The sequence below is a fragment of the Camelus dromedarius genome, chromosome 1, assembly GCF_036321535.1.
Source record: "Camelus dromedarius isolate mCamDro1 chromosome 1, mCamDro1.pat, whole genome shotgun sequence".
Classification (NCBI taxonomy): Eukaryota; Metazoa; Chordata; class Mammalia; order Artiodactyla; family Camelidae; genus Camelus; species Camelus dromedarius.
This window is the reverse complement of record NC_087436.1, coordinates 73,350,844-73,369,295: the sequence shown is the minus strand read 5'-3', so window position 1 is coordinate 73,369,295 and position 18,452 is coordinate 73,350,844. Positions and strand designations below refer to the sequence as shown.

Genomic DNA, 18,452 nt, shown 5'->3' with positions numbered 1-18,452 from the left:
CCAGGAAGGAGGAGAGAGCAGATTTTGTTGAACAGCTGTTAGTCTTTGCCACTCTTGAAAACAAGGACTATCTTTATTGCGTCCTTTAAAGTATCAGGGACATAGTTGATGGTTAATAAACATCAGTGAACTAAAATATAATCTTTATAATATTTAATGCTTAGGGGTTGAAATAGGTAAATGAATTTATCTGAAAATGTCTGAATAGAAGTTGTCTGCCTGCCATTTAGGTTGAAAATGAATTTAGGGTGTTGTGAGATTAGTTTTTCAGTCTGTACTGCCATCCTTCACAATTCTTCTGTCTTTGAGGACAAGGTTGTGTTCAACTTGATACAGATGTATAGGTGTTGAAGGGAAAACAGTGAAATGTTATGTTTAGGATCAGTTTACCAAATGAGTTACTGGTTGTAATCTTTGACCTTGTTCCAGGAGGAGGAGGAAAGACATTTCTTTTTACATTACAAACTTGTCTTCTCTTGCTTCTTATAACTCTTTTTCTCTCCTGGGGTTTAGGCACCTTGTTGTGACAAGCTGTATACTTGCCGGTTGTGTCATGATAAACATGAAGATCATCAGCTAGATCGCTTTAAAGTAAAGGAAGTGCAGTGCATAAACTGTGAAAAAATTCAACATGTAAGATTTTATCACATATTTCTATTATCTTTTAAAAAATTTTTTACTAAGGTGGTTTAAGAAATTTAAAAGTATTGTAAATAAGACTTCTTTAACTCTTAAAGTAGCAATATCTTGGATTTAAATGTTTTCAAAGTTATAAAGATAAAACATGTTAACAAAAATTCTGGATATTCAAATAGTAATTCAAAATGTTTTGATACATTTATTCTAATTTTTTAGTTTTTTTTTTTAGGCACAACAGACTTGTGAAGAATGTAGCACATTGTTTGGAGAATATTATTGCAGTATATGCCATCTATTTGACAAGGACAAGAAACAGTATCATTGTGAAAACTGTGGAATTTGTAGGTACTGTATGTAAAATGTCCTTTCCTAATTACTTGTAATATATCTGAGCAATACAGTTTTTAAAATCAAACTTAATTGGAATATAATTGCATCTTATAAAGTGCATTCATTTTAAGTGTCCAGTTCTGTAACTTTTGACAAATACATATCCTGTGTTACTACCAACACAAGATTAAAAAATTTCCATTATTCTAAAAAGTTTTTTTATGCCTCTTTTGCAATAATCATTTAACTAGCCCATCAACAATTTAAAATGTATTTAAAATTTTAACTTTGGGGTAGAAAGTATGCTTTTATATGAAGTGTTTTGTTGGCAACTAAGGTAGAAAGTTAGGGCAGATTTTTCCTTTTTATAAATTACTTCTTGAAAAAATATCAGAAATTTTGATAAAGTCAATTCAGGCTTAAAAATTGGAAAATACAGAAAAGTAGAAAGAATAGAAAATGAACCAACCTGCAGTCCAACCGCTCACTGACAAGCTGCTACTGGCATGTTGGTATATTGGAACTTTTTTCTTTCTAAAAATCCTGAAGTGTTAGATATATACAAAAGCGTATATGTAACATATGTGTGTTTTAAAGTATGCTAGTACAACAGGCCACTCATTTTAGGAAATGGAGTGTTGCTGTTGGAGCTCTAAGTGTTCTATGTCAGTCCTTTCTCCTTGTTCCCATTGGAGAATTTTAAATCACTTTCTTTCAGTTTGCAAGGAAGAATAAAAAAACATACCAAAAGATGTAGAAATCATAAGCAAACAACTGTTTCTAGTTTTTATCTAGAAGTTTAATTTGGGTCTTTTTTATATCTTTCATGTCTATACTATTTGAGGTTATGGAATACGGTTATAATAATTGGTTTAATGTCCTTCTCTGCTAATTCTAACATCTGTGTCATTTCTGAATTAATTTTGATTGATTGACTATTCTTCTCTTTTTGGGTTAGGTTTTCCTGCCTCTTTGCATGCCTGGTCATTGTCGATTGGACACCAAGCATTGTGATTTTTACCATGTTGGGTGCTGAATATTTTTATATTCCTATAAGTTTTTTTGAGCTTTATTTTGTGATGCAGTTAAGTTACTTGGAAACAGTTTGGAACTTTTGGGACTTGCTCTTATAATTTGTTAGATGGATCTGGAGGTGTGCTTGTTCTAGGAGTAATCATTCCTCACTACTGAGGCAGTACCTTCCAAGTACTCTACCTGATACTCCATGAATTCTAAGGTTTTCCAGTCTGACTTATGGAAATAAGCACTGATCCTGGCCATGTGTGAAAGGCGAGCACTGTGCCTTTAGTTCCCTTGAATGATTCTTTCCCTGGCCTTGGGTGGTTTCGCACATGCATGCACTGATGTGTATCCTGCTAAACTTGAGAGGTTCCTCCGTGCAGCTCTGCCCTCTCTCGTACTCTGTCCTGTGAACTCCAGCTGCTTTGGTTTCCTTGGACTCTCAGTTCATCTTCTCAATCAGGAAGTCTTCCTGGCTCTGCCTCACCTCCTCCAGCTTGTCCTACTACCTGAAAATGCTCTAGGCAATAAGCTGGGGCGGTTGTAGGGTTCACTTAATTTGTTTCCTGTATCTCACAGATCCTTGTCTTTCATTGCCTGATGTTCAGTGAAACTTGTTTCGTAGATCTTGTTTGGGTTTTGTGGTTGTTTTAGGGAGGAGGGTAGATCCAGTCTCTGTCTGTTATTCTATCTTGGGCAGTAGTGGAAAGCTTCCCTGCAGGGTTTTACCTGTGGAACTTGATAGGCTGATTGTAAATTTCATCTGGAAGAGAAAATTCACAGCTAAGCAGATTTTGAAAAGGAAGAAAAAGGAGGGGATTGCCTTTGCACGTTTCAAAACATGGTAAAGTTACAGTAATTTGAACGGTGTGTTCTTTGTGAAAGAATAGACATTGATAAAGGGAAAAACACTTTGTGTATATACATTCACATATTTATAAATATGAATTTATAACAAGTGATATTTCAAATCAGGGGAAAGGACATTAAGGTAATTAATTACCCATTTGGGAAACAAAAATTGATTGCTAAAACTGTGCATTCATTAGAATACGTTTTTAATGTGTTGCAACAGAAACCCAAATTAACAAGTGGCTCAAGAAAGACAGAAGTTTATATTTCTCATGGAAAAATCTGAACCATGTAGTTATTTTTTTTGCCTGGCCGTCCATAAGATATTTTCTTGTCTGCATGGTTTAAAAGACCTCATATTCTGGTCAGTGGAAAGGGGAAAATAGGTGAAAGAAAGTTATACTCTTTTCTCCTGAGGGCACAGAATAGAATTTTCATTTGTATCTTCTGTTCACAACCTCCAGAGAAGTTAGAAAATAGTGTTTATTCAGGCAGCCCTGTGCCTAGCTAAATGTTCTGTTGTTGTCCAAGAAGGGGATAAAATAAATTTGGGGACAACTAGCAATCTCATGTTTACTGTACATACTACATTTCAAATGGATGGAAACAAAATATAAAAATTAAAAGTCATAGTATTAGAAGTGTATATGTTTATGACCTATAGGTTTCAAAAGTTTTTCTAAAACAAGAGGCAGGAGCATAAGCCATAAAGGAGAGTATCATTGGCTTTTTATTACACAGGCATTAAAATGGCTGTATGACAAAACATACCAAAAAAAAAAAAAAAGATGATATACCAGAAAAGTAATTGTAGCATATGCAAATGAAAAAAATTAATACCCAAGATATGTAAAGAGTTCCTTTAAATTAGGTTCCTCAAAAAACTAAAAATATAACGACCACATGCTCTTCTGTTCCTGGGTAACATATCTGAAAAAAATGAAAACACTAATTCAACAAAGGCACCCCAATGTTCATAAACAGCATTATTTACAGTAGCCAAGATATGGAAGCAACCCAAGTGTACACCAACAGATGAATGGTTAAAGAAGATGTATTATTGTGTATATACATACACATATACACAGAGACACAAAATGGAATGTTACTCAGCTATAGAAAACAGTGAAATTCTGCCATTTACGATGCCATGGATGGACCTACAGAATATGCTTAGGAAAAGTCAGAGAAAGACAAATGATGTATGTTATCGCTTACATGTGGAATCTAAAAAATAAAAGAAACGAATGTATATAACAAAATAAAAACCAACTCACAGATACAGAAAACAAATTAGTGGATACCAAGTGGTGAGAAAGATGGGAGGGAGAGATAAGATACAGGGGTAGGTGATTAAGAGATACAGACTCCTATGCATAAAATAGATAAGCAGCAAGAATATATGGTACCGCACAGGAAAACATAACCATTACTTTGTAATAACTCTAAATAGAGTATAATTTATAAAAATATTTGATCACTATGCTCTACACTTGAAACTAATATGATATTGTAAATCAGTTACATACTTCAATTAAAAAATAAAAAGAGCTCCTTTAAATTGATTAAAAGACAAATACCCTAGTAGAAAAATGAACCGGGTACATGAATAGAAAATCCACAAGAGAAATCCAGATAGTTCATAAACATTAAAATGTGCTCTGTCTCATTTGAAAAATACAAATTAAAATGACATTTTTTAGTTGTCTGTCATATAGGTAACCAGTGTTGGCTAGGAGTGGGGAGCATGGGTGCTGTCACGCACTGTTGTGGAAGTATAAGTTAGTGTATCTTTGGAGGTCGGTTTGGCAGTATAAGAACTGATGATGCAGTGCCCTCTGACTCCATAGTTTCACTTTTAGGAAACTTATAAAAATCATCAACATATAGGTTAAGTGATGTGTGTATACGGATATTTATTATATATTGTATTAACTAAAGATAGTAAAGTATATAATAAAGGAATACTAAAAAATTATGACATATCCATACCATGTAGTACAATGTAACTATAAAGAAGAATGAGGTCATATGTAGTCATTCATAGAATACTCTTCAGGAAAGATTGTGAAGTGGAAAAAATGTTTCAGAACAGGATGTGTAGAAAGAATCCATTTATGTAAAAAATAAAACCCTAAGTGTGTATGTATGTATATATATGTGCAATTTTGTAGTAAAAACATGGAAGAGTAGATACCATTCTGTTGATAGTGCTTACATTTGGGGAGTGATGTTGGGAAGGTAGGGGTGTACCTCATATTCCTCAGTGTGGTTTGAACTTTCTTTACAGTGAAACTGAACCTTTGTAATGAACAAATCACTGTAGTAAAAAACGAATCTAATCTTTAGTTTTTCATGTATTTTTTAGGATTGGTCCAAAGGAAGATTTTTTCCACTGTTCGAAATGTAACTTATGCCTCGCTATGAATCTCCGAGGAAAGCACAAGGTATATAATTCAGTTTGTGAGATTTGAAAAGTATTACAATGTTTTTGAAAACAGCTTAAATCCTAATTTGTTTAAAAGCATGCTAATTATCAGATATTACCAAGCTCAACTGTATCGCTTTTTATTTTTAAGCATTATTAAGAAGTAGATGTTCTAAAGTATACACCTCAGAATTTCTGGTCTACAGTTCCTTTTCTTTATAGGTGTAAGAATTCTTATATCAATTATTAGTAAATGTAGACAACTTCTAAATTAGCTTATGGTACTGGTTTTAAGAATAGCTTTCAAAATGTCTAGTACAGGAGAAATACAGAGCAGTGTAACCTTTTGTTAGCACAGCATTCCAAGAAAATTCAGTATTTCTTTCATAATTAGACAGAAATACTTTTAATTTGGATGTAGCTGTTGTATCATGATCCCAGGCCCTTTAAAAATTATTTTTCATTATTTAGGAAAAAATCTAATAAACTGTCATTTATATTACTGATTCTATCCAGTAATTTACAGAATGGAGAGACTAATGAGGGTTTTTAAAAAATAGATACTAGATAATAATGTGCCTAAAATCCTAAAGTGGTGAGAGAAATTGAGTTGAGTAATGAACATATGGGATATGGTGACAAGGTATGAAGGAGAAAGAACGGGGCTGAATAAAGATGACTCCCAAGGTTTTTAGCCCTGGCTTAAAGTACTTGATTAATAGATTGAAATTTGTAGAAGATACAAGATTGAGTTGGGTTTTACAGACTTGAGTTTGGGGTGATAGCAAGATATGCCATGCTGTCTTTAGGAAACTGTATATTTACTTTCTCTTGTGGTGTTTTTATTTGATTTCTCAGTTGTTTTTTACTGTCTATGTTAGTAAATGGTCCTACATCTACTTAAGTGCTTAAAAAAACCTGGGCATCGTCCATAGTTTGGTGCTTTCTTTTATCTCCCCACACCTAATCAGACACTGTCTTGTGAAGTTAAGAATGCAGGCCATGGGTGCAGACTGTTGGTGCTCAAATTATATTTTTACCTCTTGCTAGTGTGTAATTTTGGGAGTTATTTAGCTTCTCTGGGCCTCAAATACCTCACCTGTAAAATGGGGTAATAATTGTACCTGTTTCATTTAGAGTTGTGGGAATTAATGAGCTAATGCTGGTATTAAACTTGATATATGGCATGTAGTAAAAACTCTGTAATATAAACTGTTACTATTAATAGCATTATTAAGCAGTTTAGCTTTAGAGTAAAAGACATATAAAATAAAAGGGTTCCAAACATTGTTATCTCTGAGTGTTTGGTAAATCTTGGCTCAACTAAATTTCCTTATCTGTAAAATAAAGATAATTTGAATAAGGTGTAATAAGCAATTTCATTGTTTCAGGTAATGTGCAAAGCCTGAAATAGTTGTGAGTTTATCAGTCAGTTCTTGTCTGATGTATAAGAAACATGCATTAATGTTAATAATTACTATCTTTAGTAAGTTGATACTGTTTCCATTGTTAGTTTTTATTAGTTATATCATTTCCATCTAGTTAAGCTTGTGGTAATTTTAGTTTCCGTTTTGAACAGTGTATTGAAAATGTTTCCCGGCAGGATTGTCCAATATGTTTGGAGGTAAGCTTAAAGTATTTTTTGCTTTGGAAATATCCTCTCTTGAATTTGAAATACTGGGTATTTATAATATTGTCTTCATGTAAGCACTAATGTTTGTTTACTTTTACAGGACATTCACACATCCCGTATTGTTGCTCATGTCTTGCCATGTGGACATCTTCTACATAGGTAAAGTAACCTGTATTTTTCCTCAAAAATGTTTGAAAATAGTGGAGATGCTTTTTGCTTTACTAAAATAATATTATGTTTACTTTCAGAACGTGTTATGAAGAAATGTTGAAAGAGTGAGTATGTGATGGGATTTAAAAAAATTGTAATTGTAAGATGTCCGTTTTCTTTTTTATTTTTCTTGAGAGGAGGAAGAAATAGGCAAACCTTGCAGTTACTTATACCATATTGGATATGGCACATATATTTCTCAAGATAGGTAGGGTAGATGAGTGGTGTTAAATTGGAGAAAGCTTGTTGGGGGGTGTGGGACTGCACCATTGTTCCCATGTTTCTATTATGCCTTGTCTCATCCTACAACTTGAGACAGATTCCTCTTATTTTCTGGCTATGCTTACTGGGGAGTTCAGTCTTTGCCAGTGGCAGTCATAGTGTTGTAAAAAGTAAAGATGCTGAGGCATGTTGTGCAAAATTCTGAGTTATGTTGGCCAAGTATAATGATGTGCAAAAAAATCTGATAACAAGATTTAGTTAATGCTGACTTTATCGTGGGGAAGGGATGGTAAAATGAGATGCAAATAGGAAAGAGACTGTGTAAATGTGTTTTGCTCCTGCAAATTAATGAGCAGAAATTTTAATTTTATTTAAGAGCCTGATAAAAGGAAACTTTTTCTGAAGTTTTAGAAAGGAAGTAATATAGGGGGTGGGTATAGCTGAGTGGTAGAGCACGTGCTTAGCATGCATGAGATTCTGGGTTCAATCTCTGGTACCTCTAATTAAAAAAAAACAAAGGAGCAAAAAAGCTAGAAAGGAAATAATATGATCTGAATTAAGTTTTAAGGAATGCAGTCTCTTCTTTGACTGAATATATTAAGAAATTAAGGTTGTTTAGCTAAAAAGCAGTTTAATTGGTTTTTAAAATATATTGAGTGTATTCTACAAAGAGCATAGAATAATTTCTCTCTATTTTAGAGAACTGAGGGAAAAAAGGTAGATTTTAAAAAGTACCTTATGATCAGGATTTAATAGAAAACTTTTATAGTATAAAGTTCCCAGGTTTGTAATGGATTATCTTAAAATATAGAATAATGCCCTGTCTTGGATGGTTTGTGTACCAGTTAGCATGTGTCTTCTTGTTTGCCTGAGTTGATATACTCTCCATTTAATGTTTGGAAAATAACTCTTCTGTCTTTTCTAGAGGCTACAGGTGTCCATTATGTATGCACTCTGCTTTAGATATGACTAGGTACTGGAGGCAGCTGGATGATGAGGTAGCACAGACTCCTATGCCATCAGAGTATCAGAACATGACTGTGGATGTGAGTAGAATCAGTGCTTAAAACTATTCAGGTTCCTTGTTGCTGTTCATGTTTATTTTTGCCCCTTTGCTCAAGTCTGTCTGAAAAATACTGTTTTGGCATAGATGCCAATGTGGTGATTACTGGAAGGACAAAATAATCTTTAAATTTTAGTTAACTGTGAACTTAAAAGACGAAAAAGAAAAATCAAAGAATACCTTTGTGGCAATTCTTCCCAACACTAGATGGCAGGCAAAACTTTATTCTAAATTATTTACACATTACTTAGCAGAGTCAGTAATGTAACTGAGTAGAGGTGGATTACTGATCTGATATTTTATTTTAATTATGTTTTAATTTTAATTATTTAAAATTTTATTTCAGGCAAACATGTTTGTGGATTTTGTTTTTGAAGGTTAATTTTGGTTTTTAATGTTTATTGTCCTTTTTATTCTAAGACTTTTAAAACCTGGTCTTAGTCTGCAACCTAACATAGAAGTATTTCTTTGCCATTTGCCTTATGGAGAATGATCATCTTTTCTCCATTAACTGAAATGTGCTGTTGTTTAGTCTCAGCCTAGTGATTGAATTATAGATTAGAATTGAAAAGTAGATAGCTGTCTGGTGCTTTAATAATTTTTGGACATATGAATTTTCAAAACACCTTTAGTTGAAACACTTTTACACAAAAGGGTAAAAACCACTTAACAAAGCCAAATAAAAATTATTTTTTGTTTCATTCACACTGGAGCATTTCGTAAGTCATGTGGATAATTGAATTGTTGGTAGAGTCAATGAAAGATGGCTTTTGTAGTACTAACTGATAATCATGTGATGTTTTACTGGAGGCTGTAGAGTGCCAAGTCCTCTTTAGATCATTTTTTAAAAGACAGCTTTTATTGAGATATAATTCACATACCATATGACTCATCCATTTAAAATGTACAATTCAGTGCTTTTTAGTATACTGGAGTTTTGCAACATAACCACCATTAATTTTAGAATATTTTTTCACCCCAGAAGGAAACCCTGTACCCATTAGCAGCCATTCCTCAATCCCCTAGTTCTAGGCAATGACCAGTCTACTTTCTGCATTTAGATCATATTCTTAAAAGAATTATTTTCCAAATTATAATTTATAGCAAATTTGGACATTTTCTACTTATTACGGTGTGACTATTCTAAAGCTAGTGCTTTTCTTACATAGTAATGTATTGATCTATTTTAGGTTTTTTTTTTTTTTTTATTCTAATAACAGTCAATTACAATGTGTCTTTCTCTGGTGTACAGCACAATATCCCAGTTATGCATATACATACATATATTCATTTTTCCATTAAAGGTTATTACAAGATATTGAAGATAGTTCCCTGTGCTATACAAAAGTAACTTTGAAAAAAAAAATCTATTTTTCTATATGGTGACTAACATTGGTAAATCTCAAACTTCTGAATTTACCCCTCCCACCCTCTTATCCTGGTAACCTATAAATACGTTCAGGTTAATACCTTTTTTATTTTTGGGGATCTCAGTACTAGAAGAGATTAATTCCTACATGGCATCTTGTTATTTTAGGGATGAGCTAAAAGCTTGTCTGTTCAACTTTAGAAAATACTCTTTTGGACTGTAATTCATTCTTGAGGCATGGAAGATTAGGAATTTAGTATATTAAAGAGTGAGCAAAAATACTATATGTAAAAATTTGTTTTATTAATTAAGATAATTTTCTCAGTGTCAATGAAAAATAATGAAATCATATGTAATTTGTATAGGTGTTGATCTGATTATGCCTATGTTAATTTTTGTGCTGGTACTATTTATAATATTTGGGAACTATTTTAAAATAAGACTTCTTGGCTCAAATTTACGTTTTCATTTTCTAAATTCAAAGCTACCTTAATAGCCTCTTAGAGTTTTCAGTGAACGAATAAAAGATATATCTATTTATGGAAATATTTAGACTTTTAAATGTGTGTTTTCACATCTTCAGTGTGATTTTTAAGAAATTATTTTGAGCAGACAGTGCCACTTTATAAGGTTTAATACACTTAATTTGAATTCATCTCTTTTCAGATTCTTTGCAATGATTGCAATGGAAGATCTACAGTCCAGTTCCATATATTAGGCATGAAATGTAATATTTGTGAATCCTACAATACTGCTCAGGCTGGAGGATATAGAATTTCACTAGATCAGCAATGACCAGCCTACACTACACTGGAAAACTCAGCATTTTCTGATACAGAAAAAGGCTATCTTTAGTATCCTGTTGTCATAATGTGTCAGAATCTATGCATTAGTGTTGATGTGTTTTGTACTAGTGTCACAGCATAAACTCATATTACAAGACTTAAGGATTCAGGGTCTCTTTATAGGATTATCATAGCTCTATATTAATTGAAAGCCTCTGTGCTTGTGTTTTGATTGGGAATTCCTTTGGTGTCGGTTGTTTGGAAGTCAGTGATGTTTGCCACTGAAATTCACATCCATAGACATATATTATACTTCCATGGAACTTTAAGTGACACTATGCACACAGAATTCGTTTCTAGTTCTTGATAGAACTGTACTTAATTCTCAGTATTATTCTTGACTTCTTAAGGGCTGTGCTGTAATGAGAATATGTTCTACCTTACTGTTAAAATCTAATTACATATACTTTAGAATTTTCTAAGGCAGTCCTTTGGAACCTGTAAATGTGAATTCTGATGTTAATAACTGCTAATAAAATTATATTGAAACAGTGTTTTATAGAAAAATTTTTCCAAAGTTATCTCTTTTTGGCTTAGTTAGAGCAATATAGTCTTACAATATGAAAGAAATCCTTTCTTTTCAGGTATTCTTCCATAAGAGTAATTGGGAAAAATGTAAAATAATAGAACTCTTCTAAGCCTTAAGAAAACCATCAGAATTGAAAATAATTTTGTTTTGGTTGCTCCAAATTATTTTTCGAAGGATAGTGTATTCATTCAGTCAGCAAATATTTAGTGAGCAACTGTTATGTGCTGGATATAGTTCAGGATGCTTTAGAGGCAACAGTGAACAATATAGACAAATACCTGCCCTTGTAGTGTTACATTCTAGTGTTCTTCATACTTAACTAGCTTTTTCCTTGTTTTTCTTTATGTATACGGTGGTTGTCTTTGTTGTAAATGAGGTGTGGATTCTTTCTTTCCTAAATGCTCAGAAGTAGGTATGGATGAGTAGAAGTGGCATGGAATGTAACTTTTTGGGGGGACTTGTGATAGAATTAATACACTTCTTAATTCAGGAACATGGTACACAAAAATGTTTGATGATCCTGTACTTGTTTTATAATAGTGTCCTAGTATCCAACTTAGCTTGTTTATAAAAAGCGTTAGGTTAGGAAGTAAAATGTATATGGGTCAATTGACAAGTATATTTTAAACACCAATTATATTTCTAACTTTGAGCTAGTTAAATCTGTGAATAAGGAAGATAGCCTTATAACTAGAAACATTTCTGTTACATTTATTTCATTTGTTGAAATCTCTTTACTTGGATACAGGCAGCAGTATTGATTTCCAGCTTTGGGCCCAGGTCTTCTTTATTCTATCCTGCCTTCCTGTCTTCCGTGTTCTGCTCTGTGTTCTCTCCTTTTGTCCATTTCCTTGGCCTGGGTAGAGCACTAGTGCTGATCTTGGTTTGGGGAAGGAGTGGGGTATCTTGCTAGGTATTAGCAGTCAGTATACAGATAAGGAAAGACTAGTTTTCAAGTTGTATTACTTGTCTGTTATCTCCTCCTGCTAAATAATTTAAATCATATTGTTGCGTTTAACCATAGAATCATTGAATCTTTGAGTAGGAGTGAGTATATAATAGTAACAGAGCTCTGTTTTGAGCATCTACTGTCTGCCAGGCTTACACATTAGCATTAATCATAATTCTGTAGGGAGGTGTTATCTTCATTTTATTCAATGAGAAAGCTGAGGTCTAGAGGTTAAGTGACATGCTTGAGTAAGTGACAGGTACTCATCTTTGGAACTAGGACTCAAAGATTCAGGTGTGTGACCCCAAACCCACTATACCATGCTGCCTTTGACTCCATCTTCCATTTTGCTAAACTACCCTTGATAGCTAAGTCATATATCCTGGAGGAACTCATGATCTGATAGACCTTCGATTTTTAGATGTCTTTTAATTCAAAATTTGGTTACTTATGCCTTCAACTCAGGATCAAAATTTATCCAACATAATGCAGAGTTAGTATGTAATCGCTGTATATGATGTCCAGTCATGTGGTTGAAGCGGTTTTCAGATGCCCTTGAAGTCTGTAGTACCAAGGATTTCTTCAGGGATTTGTCAATGATGTGTCAATTCAGTGCTTAAAATCCTTCAGCAATTCTCATTCACAGTCAGAAGCTCCTTAGCATTTAGTATGTAATACCTAAAATGGAAAAAATCTTATTTTTTTTTTGACTTTTTCTGATTCAAAAATATATTGTAGGAAATAGGAAGAGAAGGTGAAAAACTCATAATCTCATCTTCCAGACATAACTACTGTTAACATTTTAACAGATAACTTCATTTCTTTACTTGTTCATAGAGACTTTGAAAAAGCTTGCAAGGAATGTTAAACACTTAGTCTGATTTTGGGTACGATGGTATGGTAGAATTGTGTGTCCCTGAAATAAGTCAGATTGCCCTGCCACAGAATTTTATGTGCAGTGTACTTATTTTAAAAACTAGTGACTCAGTATGTGTATGAATTTCTTGATGCACAGAAGCTTGTTGGCTCCTTTTATCTTTAACGGAATGTGTGTCAAGTTTGTTTTTTATCTCATGTAGTTTTCTAGAGTCTTCTCAGCTCATATTTGAAGAAGTAGTATGTTCATGGTGTCATAGATTTTAAACTGAATTTTTTCACTAAAACCTATTTTCATATTGTATACATATTTTAAGAAATTTTTGGTCATGAATCAAAATGGATGTCAGTAGTAAGGAGTCAACATCACTTATAAGTGTTTAATACTTAATAGGTGTTCAGTAGTAAATAAGTCAATTTGAAAATGAATTAATTTGAAATGTGGATGTTCAAAAGTCTATGCCATTTCTTTAAATAATCATCTCTGCTGTAGTTCTCTTACAGTTTTTGCTTTTGGCATTAGTTCTCTGAATTTATTTTTTACTAGGTGGACTTGTTTCTTACTGTCATCTTCATGTGGATTTTTCCCTTGTGCTTATCCCTTTGGATTATATGCCTCCTTTGGATTATATGCCACCTTTGGGCAGGTCTGCTTTTTTTGTTTGTTCTTACACATCCCTTTTTGTTCCTGTAGTAGTTTAGTGCCAACCTGGTTATCTTCCATCTGGTTTCAGTTTTTTCTCCCCTCATATCCATCCTGCCAGATCACTATTCCTAAGATTAAACTTGTTATAATTTTGGTCAAAATAATGTACATGTTTCCTACTGTGTTTTTGATTTAGACCAGATTCCTCACTTTGAAGACTTTACAATGTTTTTCCAATTTTATCTTTCAGTGTTATTTTTCTTTATTCGTTTACATACGTTTCTTAAACACACCTCCTTTGAATTTTTGGTCTTTGCCTTTGCACACATGGTTCCCTCATGGAATGATTGTTCTCAGAAAAATGTAGTTGTCAAAGAATAAAGAAGACCTGGGCCCAAAGCTGCCTCTTCTTCCTAGTCCAGCTCAAAGTTGACCTTTTCCATGAATGCTAATTAACATCCCAAACTCTTTTGTAACCTCTCCCTCTTCTAAACTAGAGCACTTTGAGTCTTAAAAAGACCTGGCATTTACTTTTATGATTGTTCAATTTTTGCCTTTCCCCTTGTTGTCTCCGCATTGTATATGAAAAAGTATGTAAAGCTTCTCATGGACAAAGTTGGGTGGGGTGAGGATACAACCAAAGCCCCTGAAAGCCCTCTAGCAGTTGACTCGTGGAGGCCACATGCTGGCAAGAACTGCAGCGCACGCCCAGGTGGAGGTAAGCCAGGTGGGCTGTGGCCGCACACTAACCCAGTGGGGTTGGGGGTGAGAAAGAGCCTGTTACGTTTTGAGGGCAGTGGTGGAGCTTCTCATCTCTTAAAATACCTTGTCATAAGAATTTGTTGAATTTCTGGTGAAGTTAAAAAAAAAAACAAAAAAAAAAAACTTGTTCCCAAGTGTTACTGTATATAAAACTTTGATAGAAATGTGTGTGTGTGTGTGTACATGTATGTGCAAAAATTCCTTAAGAAGACCCTGAAAAGTGTTTAGTCCTAGAAGATACTGACTGAAATGTGATGGGGTTATATGTTTCTCAGACTAGAAGACAGGAATCAAGTCATGCTGGAATCTGGTCAATAAGTTCATCTGTCCGTTTGTCCCATTTAACAAACATTTATTTTGCACCAGTTATGTGCCAGGCACAATATCTAGACTGGGGCCATTAAAAAAATGAGTGAGACAGTAAATAACCTCAAGTTGTTCCTGGCCTAGGAAAGGTGAGTGTGTGACTGGTGGTGCTGCGGGGGTGCTTTTGCTGATTTCTAACTGAGTCAAGTGGCTCAGTAAGTCCAGCCTTTCAAAAACAGCTTCTCCAGGACAGCTTTTCGGCTTGGTTCTGCCACGCAGGGACCACAAAAATACGGTCTTTGGGAGGTTTGTAAACCTGTAACTTACGTGTTCTCTATTTTAGAATAAGTGAAACTTAAACTCCTATGAATGTCAACTAACAGGCCCACTCTGATCTGTGATACACAGAGTCCCTGGTGTAATGCCTGACGTTCCGCAGTTCATTAAGGATTGTTCTTGTCCAGATTTTGTTGCCGAGCATCTTCTCTTGTAAACCTCTGATCTGGATCAAAGCGTCAGGCTGGTTGCACTTTGTTTTCCCCTCAGGGGCAAACAACATGATATTCAAACGAGTCAAAACTTCCCTTAATCACTTACATGCTTTCAACTATTTTGTCCCATTTTCACTTTTTGTCCTTTTCGCCATCTTGCATATCCTCTTTTTCTAGAGTCAGAATTCAGAATGAGCTAAGTGTGGGAAACATTCCTGTCACCTCTGTGGAAGCTGTTGTAATTTCAGCCTTTGCTGCTCATCCTCTTACATAGATGGGTTTTGTGTTGTGAGGTTTAAATAAATTCTAAAGCACTAATGATAGTGCCTGTGCATGACTGGGCCCTCAGTAGACACACTCTTCCCATTTGCAGCATTCAGTGATCTCCAGTGTGTGCTCCCATTGAACTGTGCCAGTGTGTCCAGTGACTGAAACAGTCTAGCCTTACCATAATTACCTAGGCTCTGGTTGAGGAGGGTTTGGAAGTCTGCCCAGGGACAAATGGCCTGCAGTGGATTGGGCTTTGCTTTTTTCTCTGCCTGGAAGGCCTCCCTAAACCATGAGGTTCTCCTAGTTCCATACTGGGAATGTGGGTCTTTTCCATTCAGCCTGCATCCCAGTGCTCTCCAACCCCTTGGACATCCTCCTTACCCTGCCCAAGACCTGTTAGACTCATTTTTTCTATTGAGGACAGGAACCAGTTCCTCTGTCCTTCATGAGGAACAGTTTTTTTTTTTCCCCTCTCCAGCAAGTGAACCAGGCTTCAGATTTGGAACATCCTGAGTGGCTCTGCTCAGCTGACTGGCTGGTTGGTGGATGAATTGGTCTGGCTGTACAGGCCTCAAACTTCTTAGAGAGAGAGTTACTCTCTGTAAAAGCAGCTGATGGATTTTAGTGAGGTGGTGATGAAAGATTACTTTTGGTGTCCTTGTAATACATTTTGAATTCTCAAAAGAACAAAGTTGTTCCTAAATTTAGAAGGGAAAGGATCTTTTAAACCTCAGAATAGTTTTATTGTGGATGGGAGAATTGGATTACTTCCTAATTTTTCTGCTTAGCACAGGGCAAGTAGTTTTCCTGGCAATCAGTTTTCTTTTAGGTAAGAGCAATGATACCTAATAATAACTCTTCATACATTTAAAGAAGTAACCCCGCTCCCAATTAATAGTCATAATTATTTCTTAGGCAGTAGAGCAGAGTGGTGAAGGACATGGGCTCTGGAGACAAATTGCTGGGATTTGCATCCTGGCCCTGCCATTTACTTGCTGTGTCACCCTGGGCAACTTACCTAACCATTCTGTGTTTCATGGGTTATTTGTGGAGATTGACTCTACTTATGTAAATGGTTGAGATGCAGATAGCTACATCTGCTGCATCCTGAGATTCTCTGCTTGGCTCCCTTTTTCCTTTTCTATTTGTTACCATTCAGCTACACATACTGATTGGATTTTCATTCTTTACCTTTACTGTCTTGCTGGAATTAAGCCCTATAAATTTCCTCCCCTCTCTGATTTATGCTTTTACATCTGGATAAGATGATTGATAGCCTATGGACAAGGATGCTGGAGAATCCTGCAGAAAAAATAAACCCAGAGTACCTTAAACTTTGTTTCCTGACAGCAGAGGGTGCCACAATGTTTCTGGTGACAGGAATCTTTTGTGCAGAATGATTTTTTTTTTCCCTACCTGGTACTGAAAAGTAAGAGCTTTCCCTGGATACTGACAGTGAGGACTTTTATTGTCCATTATATAATAATGACATAAATCAACATCAGTGATGCACAGTCTTTGAACAGTTTTAAAATTTAATTAAGTATTTCTGTCACTACCATATTTCATATCTGCCTGTTTGTATTCCTTGGGCTAGGTTTGTAAAGGTAGAGTATTGTCAAGGACAATGTTATCTGCTAATGTTACGTCCTTATACATTTTGGAATGGGCAAGAGGGGATGGAGGAAGAATGATGAGCATTAAGGGGTAGAGGCAGCAGTCTGGGAGCAGACAGCACGAATGCTGGAATGAGGCAAATTTTGGTGCCAAGGGGAATCTGCAAGCTGAGCAGGGGCAGATGGATGATAGTTCTAGGCAGAAAAGTGCTGTTTGGCTTGCTGATAATTGGGAACTGATCAGAGCCAGAGAAACAAATGTGCATACCAAGGGGGACCCAAAGTATAGCAGATGGAGTTTTCTAAGATGGCTGCAACAAGATCTTCCTTGCACATGCCCATCTTCCGGTGTGACATTGACACTCCTTTCATCAGGACATGGGACCTGCCTTCCTCCCCTTGAATGTGTGCGGCCAGTGACTATGGTTGAAGTTATGTTTTCTAAACTAGGTTATAAAGGTGGTAGACTTGCAACCTGGGATATTATGGGGAGACTAGCTCTTGGAACCTCACCACTATGCAATGAGGAAGCCTGGTCACATGGAGAACGCATAAGTGGATGTTCTGGCTGACAGCCTCAGCTGACATCCCCACCAACAACCAGCATGGGTTGCCAGACTTAGGAGTGAGGAGGCCTTCTGATGGTTCTGGTCTCAATCAGTACCACCTTCTGATTGTAACTATGTGACAGACTGGGTGAGAGCAGCCCAGTTCAACCTAGTCAATCCTAAGAACCATGAGTGATAATAAGAAAATGATTGTTGTTGTTTTAATCCACCAAGTTTTGGGGTGATTTGTTACCCAGCAATAGTAACTGAAATAAGAAGTTAAGATTAGCCAGAGGGTCTGGGATAAGAGAGTTAAATCAAGGCTGAACTTCCAAAATAAAAGCTAAACAGTGTAGAGGAGTTTGAGCATAGATGAAGGATGGAGTTGGATGGGGTAGGTAATAAGGGAGTCTGTCAGGGCTCTGTGATATGGCAGACTACTTACTATCTTGTTCTAATAGTAAGCCCAGTTGTAGCCTCATCCACTTTCCTTCTAACTTTTTATCATGGAAAATGTTAGACACACAAAAGTGGAGCAACTAATACAGTGAACCCCATATTCACTGTGCAGTTTTGACATGATCAACTCATGGCCAACTGTTTTTATTTATACCTTTATATGCTTTCCCCTATCACATTACTTTGAAGCAAGTCTCAGTCATAATATTATTCCTACATATTTCAGTATAGCTCTAAAAGATAGAGTATTTATTCATTTATTTATTTTAACATTTTTATTGAGTTATAGTACTTTTACAATGTGTCAAATTCCAGTGTAGAGCACATTTTTTCAGTTATACATGAACATACATATGTTCATTGTCACATTCTTTTTCACTATGAGCTAC

General features: G+C 35.2%; 1 protein-coding gene across 6 annotated transcripts in view; it reads left to right on the top strand.

The window, feature by feature from the left end:
• The window catches only part of RCHY1 (ring finger and CHY zinc finger domain containing 1), a 90,705-nt gene that overhangs the window by 4,540 nt on the left and 67,713 nt on the right, over positions 1–18,452 (top strand). For 2 of the 6 annotated variants that reach the window (XM_064485438.1, XM_064485434.1), the window contains exons 2-7: positions 514–633; positions 869–984; positions 5,210–5,288; positions 6,849–6,893; positions 7,003–7,061; positions 7,151–7,177. In XM_064485438.1, the coding sequence (XP_064341508.1) occupies positions 514–633; positions 869–984; positions 5,210–5,288; positions 6,849–6,893; positions 7,003–7,061; positions 7,151–7,177 (446 nt within the window). Of the gene's footprint in view, positions 1–513; positions 634–868; positions 985–5,209; positions 5,289–6,848; positions 6,894–7,002; positions 7,062–7,150; positions 7,178–8,259; positions 8,381–10,432; positions 11,818–18,452 lie in introns of those variants that run through there. The other 4 variants (XM_010982964.3, XM_064485428.1, XM_031470735.2 and 1 more) reach the window with 4 other exon arrangements.